At 46.8% G+C, this 7,171-nt stretch overlaps 1 protein-coding gene across 1 annotated transcript in view; it reads left to right on the forward strand.

The window, feature by feature from the left end:
• The window catches only part of dab2ipa (DAB2 interacting protein a), a gene marked incomplete at its 5' end in the record, with an annotated part of 178,686 nt that extends 175,229 nt beyond the window's left edge, over positions 1-3,457 (forward strand). Inside the window, 4 exons of the mRNA XM_080853935.1 lie at positions 380-514; positions 1,517-1,719; positions 1,992-2,079; positions 2,815-3,457. Of these exons, the coding sequence (XP_080710061.1) occupies positions 380-514; positions 1,517-1,719; positions 1,992-2,079; positions 2,815-2,982 (594 nt within the window). The 3' untranslated portion in view covers positions 2,983-3,457. The remainder of the gene's footprint in view (positions 1-379; positions 515-1,516; positions 1,720-1,991; positions 2,080-2,814) is intronic.
• Between the last annotated feature and the right edge of the window lie 3,714 nt (positions 3,458-7,171).

The raw sequence follows: 7,171 nt of genomic DNA on the forward strand, positions 1-7,171 counted from the left end.
TGACTTAGTCGGCGATGTCATGTTGTGTAAGATTTTCATAAGATTCTTTGCGTGATGGTCTGTCCCGGACCACAGAACTGGATAGTGCATAGTCTTAGAAGCTAGGGGGAGAGGCAGGTGTGCTTATCTGCCCTGTACATGACCATATAATGTCATCAAAACAATACAAACATACCTCACAATGTGCTGAATATCTGCATACTGTTGGCTTAATGGAGGATTATGTTCTCAAAAGGGTAGATTGTTGGTGGGAGGGAGGACACATTATTTTCCAGTGTACAGACTCAAAGAAGGCTGAAGATTATTTGTATTTACTGTGTCTGTTTCTGTGTATGTGTGTGTGTGTGTGTGTGTGTGTGTGTGTGTTTATGGTCTGCAGGCTCCATCTCCAGTGAACCCTAACGCCCTGGACCGTACAGCTGCCTGGCTGCTGAACATGAATGTGCAGTATCTGGACCAAGAGGGAGCCGAGGGCGACTTCAAGAGCAAAGATGAGCTCACACAGACGGAAAAGGTACTAGCGTCGGCAAACCCTGTGGACACGTCTGTGTGTGTGTTTCTGTGTGTGTGTTTGGAACTCTCCTGTGTGTGTGTGTGTGTCTATTGTGTGGTTTGCACTCTCATGTATAATGAATGAAATCCCCCATCCTTTCGCATTCCCTTGCATTTCTTTTCCAACCCAGTAAGGGGAGCTGTGTGTCTATGTGTCTGTGACCCCCACAACCAAGCTCTCCAAGTCCCAATCACATAGCAGATATTCTTAATTGCCGACCCTTGTTTGGATGGTCAGCATTTAAAGAGTGTGAGGCCCTTAGAAACACAGCACACACACACACACACTGATGCATTATCACAGCAGTATTACTCAGACAACGTGGTTACCCAGACAACGTGGTTACCCTGACAACGTGTTACCCTGACAACGTGTTACCATGTCGACGAAGGGCCAGGTCTAAGGAAGTAGTATAATGCATCAACTTGAACCCTAGGACATAACCTATGAAGTCTTGACTTGTGAAAGGGATCTGTGTCTCCCTGATGCATCATGGTGCTGTGCTAGGCTAATGCTGGGATGTGGTTGCCTAGGCAGTTGTCAGTAGTGTGAAGGAGCTCAACCCTAAACACACTCAATTCCACACACAGCCAACCCTACACAGCTCTGCCATCCCTTACTTCTCACAGCCACAGATAATTCTACTCTCCAACTTGACAACCATCCCTATGTGTATATGTGTGTGTTCAGTAGCAGCAGCAGATAGCTCTCCAGTCCTTTACCTCTCATAGTCACACCCATCTCTCTCTCTTTGTGTGTGTGTGTGTGTGTGTGTGTATGTGTGTGTTTGTGTGTATGTGTGTGTGTGTGCCCGCGTGTGTGTGTGTGTGCCCGCGTGTGTGCGTGTCTGTGTGTGCGTGTGTGTGTGTTTGTGTGTGTGTGTGTGTGTGTGCGTGTCTGTGTGTGCGTGTTTGTGTGTGTGTGTGTGTGTGTGTGTGTGTGTGTGCGTGTGTGTGTGTCCAGTACCAACAGGACATCGGCCTGCTTCAGGAGCGTCTGCGTGCGTCCGCACTGAAGCTGGAGGAGTACGAGACACGCATGTCGTCCCAGGACGAGCAGACGCACAAGATGCTGCTGGAGTACCAGGCCCGTCTGGAGGAGACAGAGGACCGCCTCCGCAGGCAGCAGGATGACAAGGAGCTGCAGATGAAGAGCATCATCACCAGGTACACACACACACACACACCTAAACACACACATATACACACACACACACACACCTAAACACACACATACACACACACACACACACACACCTTAACACACACACCCACACACACCTAAACACACACACACACACACACACACATCTAAACACACACACACCTATGCTATGGAATAGAAAGGAGCCTATAGCCTGGGAGGTTTCCTACTGAGGACAATGTAGATCTGCAGTATACTGTACTGTGTGTTAACAGTGAGTAAATGTGTTTTGCAGGTTAATGTCAGTGGAAGAGGAACTGAAGAAGGATCACTCTGACATGCAGGCCATCGTGGACTCTAAGCAGAAGATCATTGAGGCCCAGGTATGTTAAACCACACACACATACACACAGACACAAACACACACACACACACACACAGACACAGGCCCATAGGATGCCTCTCTCAGACATGCTTGTGCACACACACGTACACTCTTGTGTTGATCCATCTAAAGCCATGGTATATTGATTGCAGTGTAATATCCAGAGAAATGTCTTGTCGTCTTTAATAAAAATGGAAATTCTTTGCCTTTCCATTTCTAACAATTCTTTTTGAATCACACCTTGGTGATGGAGGCGTAGAGTAGAGTCAGTCACGATGATTTCATTCAGTCTGGCCAGAGCTGTGGCCTTGCTCCTGTTCTCCGCATCTCCCCTGTCCTCCTCTGTAAATATTTCACAGCGCCTCTTACATTAGATCAAGGCTGTAGCAGCCAATTTCAGAAGGGTTCACTGGGCAGAAACGCTCTCTGGCTGCTGGTGTTCGACTGCAGCCAATTCCTAAAATGACAGTAGCGCCCTCTGGTGGTCATGTTAAAAACAACATCAGGGTGACAACACCAGCCTGTGTGAAGAGGAGTAATACTATTCATATACAGGAAAATATGTCCACTCCTTACACAAAACTCAGTCTTGTGATGGTCTGTAAATAGTCTGTTGAGTTCACTGTACCGGTGAAGAGTGGCGTACATTTGAAATCTTTTTAAAATCTTAAATGTTCTCTCACATTCTCTTTCTTTCTCCCTACCCCCCCTCACTCTCCTCCTCTGTCTGCAGGAGAACAGAATAGCGTCTTTGGATGCGGCTAACGCTCGTCTTATGAGTGCCCTCACGCAGCTGAAGGAACGCTACACCATGCAGACACGCAACGGCATCAGCCCTACCAACCCCTCCAAACTACAGATCACAGAGAACGGAGAGTTCAGAAACAGCTCCAACTGCTAGCCTGCACTCTCAACACACACACACACACACACACACACACAAACACACACGCCTGCTGACACATGCACACTCACACATGCACATGCAGCAAATGCACATGCAACACATGCACACACTCAGAAGCATCAGTCCAACAAATCCTACTATATTACAGAAGAGAAACTACTGGAATTCCTAGCACATACACAGCAATCCACAAGCTCTCACATACCAGGTCACACAGACAGCAGAAACTGTTAGCACACACATATACACATAAACACACAAACACACACATTATACATAAAATATCACCAGTCCAACCTACAAAGCTGAATATCAATGAGATCAGAGAATTCAGAAACAGCATTAATTAATAGCGAACTCACACACACACACAGCACAAATGCACACCCATACACACGCCAAGCCAATGCACACATGATCATAAACACATTGGCAGTCAGCACCTGACAGACCCCAAGGACAGGCTCCAGGCTCCAGGCTCCAGGCTTCTGGCTCCAGGCTTCTGGCTCCAGGCTCACGGCTCCAGGCCCTAGGCTCCAGGCTCCAGGCTCCAGGCTCCAGGCTCCAGGCTCCAGGCTCCAGGCTCCAGCCTCGAGGCTCCAGGCTCCAGGCTCACGGCCCTAGGCTCCAGGCTCACGGCTCACGGCTCACGGCTCACGGCTCACGGCTCACGGCTCACGGCTCCAGGCTCCAGGCTCCAGGCTCCAGGCTCCAGGCTCCAGGCTAAGGCAGTGCTCTCACTGAGAATCAGAAAGAAAACAAAAAAACCTTTATGGAAAGAAGCAGTGGAGTCCTATGGGGAATCCAGCACTTTCACGGACACACACACACACACCCACACAAAAAAGTATGTGAGAGGCCTGGAGAAACCTGGTGCGTTGACTAAAAAACGCAGTGGCTGAATCTCACATGCGCCCACATGCCCAGACACCCCTGCACATGCACCCCAATAGCCCAGAAACTACAGGCCATTCGCCCCTGCTCCCCGATCACTCCCTGATCACTCCCCCTGCTCCCTGATCACTCTTCATACTCCCTGATCAATCTCCCTCCTCCCCAATCACTCCCTGATCACTCCCCCTGCTCCACGATCACTCTTCATACTCCCTGATCACTCCCCCTGCTCCACGATCACTCTTCATACTCCCTGATCACTCCCCCTGCTCCACGATCACTCTTCATACTCCCTGATCACTCCCCCTGCTCCACGATCACTCTTCATACTCCCTGATCACTCCCCCTGCTCCACGATCACTCTTCATACTCCCTGATCACTCCCCCTGCTCCCCGATCACTCTTCATACTCCCCTATCACTCTTCATACTCCCTGATCACTCCCCCTGCTCCACGATCACTCTTCATACTCCCTGATCACTCCCCCTGCTCCACGATCACTCTTCATACTCCCTGATCACTCCCCCTGCTCCCCGATCACTCTTCATACTCCCCTATCACTCTTCATACTCCCTGATCACTCTCCCTACACTCTCCCTGATCACTCTCCCTGCTTGGTTCTTTCGTTGCTATAGACTTTAATGGGACGTTCCCTAGCAAATGCCTCAAACCATCTTCTGCTGGACATGCCCAGTGTGTCCTGTGAACCAACGCCTGACTGCGGACTCACACAGATCCTCCTCTCTGTGTATTACTCCATGTTCAGAGCATTGTTTGTTTGTTTGTTTGTTTGTTTGTTTAAGCATCCTGTGTCGTTTTAGAGCTCCTTGCTCACTTGTTCACTCTTATCATTTCAGCGTTGATGTTTTTGTTTACAGCATGTTGCAAATGAAATGTATTGTTATGAAAACCATAAAAATAGTCAAGTTGCATTTTCAATGTTTAATTGCACTTCATCTAGCATTGAAGGCTTTCTTTCAGTGCTTCCCTCCTCTCCAGGGCTCTCAGGTTCGGTTCTGGCTCAGATGTGGTCTAGGGTCCACTTCTGTCTGTCGGGGTCCAACCATCGGCCCCATATTGTTTCCTGGATATGCATTAATAGAGTTTGATGAATTTGTTCTTACCTCAAAAGTACTCTTGTTTCATTGCGTTCAGCTCACCAGGGCTTTAACAGCACAAGACGTTTGCTTTTTAATTAAGTGCTTGTGGTAAGGAAAAACAATGATAAAACAACAAAAAACACTTTCACTATATTCTTTGTTGCATACTTTTTATGTGCATAAATATCAGTGTATGTAGAGGCTCAGAGTCTTTGAGATGTATATAAAAAACTACGGATATTTAGCTTTTGGTTTTGTTGATTTTTCTGTTTTACTATTCAACTTTTAAAGAAAGACGGTATTTTGTACAGTGGGTGTAACCTGTGTTGAGTTTTGTTGCGCCCGTATTAGAGGAGGGAATCCCCAAGATAGTAGTGAACTCCGGTGTGGTTCTGGTGTGGTTCTGGCTCTTGCTCTAACCAGGCCTCGGTGGGGGTAAGAACCGAGCTGATCTGTGCCAGAGGCGCTCGCTGTGTAGGCAATAAGCTCCAGGTGTACGTTGTGGTGCGGCTTCTTTAGATGCATCAAGGTCTATGGTATCTGTGAAATCTATGGTACGGCTGTCAGTAGATCCCCTCTGCTGATCGTACACCTCCCGTCCCCCCTAGCAGTAGATCCCCTCTGGTGATCGTGCACCTCCCCACTAGGAGCAGCAGTAGATCCCCTCTGCTGATCGTACACCTCCCGTCCCCCCTAGGAGCAGCAGTAGATCCCCTCTGGTGATCGTGCACCTCCCCACTAGGAGCAGCAGTAGATCCCCTCTGCTGATCGTACACCTCCCACTAGGAGCAGCAGTAGATCCCCTCTGCTGATCGTGCACCTGCCCACTAGGAGCAGCAGTAGATCCCCTCTGGTGATCATGCACCTCCCCACTAGGCGCAGCAGTAGATCCCCTCTGGTGATCGTACACCTCCCCACTAGGAGAAGCAGTAGTGCAGGTGCTGTGCTGTGTGGCCGCCGTCAGGATCTCCATCTCAACAACATCAGCAAATATTTGCAGTCACAGTGTGGAGTTTAGATTGTGTGTGTGTGTGTGTGTGTGTGTGTGTGTGTGTGTGTGTGTGCATGGGTGTGTGTGAGAGAGTACTTGTCATGTCATTATTGTCATTATCCCTATTTTAAGCTTGTTTTCTTGCTTTTTTTACAATGCATTTTTCCAACTTGGCATTTGTACAGAATTATTTATACTTTGCTTTTAAATTGTGGAAATCGGTTACAGTTATTTATTTAACGTTATGTTTCTGTCCCAGTGCTTCAAAATAAATAAGAAATGTATTAAATAGAAAGCATTGGCTGTACAAGGAATCCACACTGACTTCCTGCTGCAGCAGAGAGAGAGAGAGAGTGGGTTTACACAAACACATCTTATCATCTAACCGATCTTTCAGTCCCAAACCACTAACTTATCAGCAAGTTCTGTTATTGTTCATTATGTTTTATGAAACTTCAATGGATTTGTCCATGAGGATATATATATATTTTTTTTTTACATAATTCTTCACTCCGCCATATGAATCTCTTTGAAGGCAATAGCAGTGCATATACATAAGACTTCATGACTTTTGAGCTGAGTGTTTCATATTCGCCCCGCGGCTTTCCGGAAACCCTCTTGTTCTCTGACATGCATGGATGTGGAAGAAGATAAATGCTTTTAACATTTTGTACCATCCCATATGAAGCCTTTTTGTATGTATGTCTCAAAAGTAACATTTGCAGGATTGCTTTGTGTAAATACATCAGAACTTAAAAACAAAAACAAAACAAAAACAAAAACACTTTATGAAGAGTTGTTTGTGTTTAAGAAAAAAATGTGTCTGTGCAATTCATGTACAATTGCAGCTAGAACTATTAAAGTTTTATTTAGCTATTTTAATATTCTACTTTGCTCATTTATTTCTCTTCAGCTTGTGCCTGTGTTAAAAGCTCTCTGCTTCTGTCACGTAGCAAACTTGGCTAACTGGCAAATAACCTGATGTGCATACTCCCTTAAGACTCTTCAAACGAACTTGCCTGGATTGAAATCTAATTAGTCGGGTTAGTGGCCTGTATTTAATTGACCCTTCTGTGACCACTCCCCAAAACGGTAACTGATCAATCATAGCATAGCAACGGTTACTAAGCTCGGGACTTCAGTCAAGCGAGCCATTTTGATGAATGGAAGTCAATGAGAGAGACGTCTGCTCGACAAG

The sequence above is a fragment of the Sprattus sprattus genome (assembly GCF_963457725.1).
Source record: "Sprattus sprattus genome assembly, chromosome: 16".
NCBI lineage: Eukaryota > Metazoa > Chordata > Actinopteri > Clupeiformes > Clupeidae > Sprattus > Sprattus sprattus.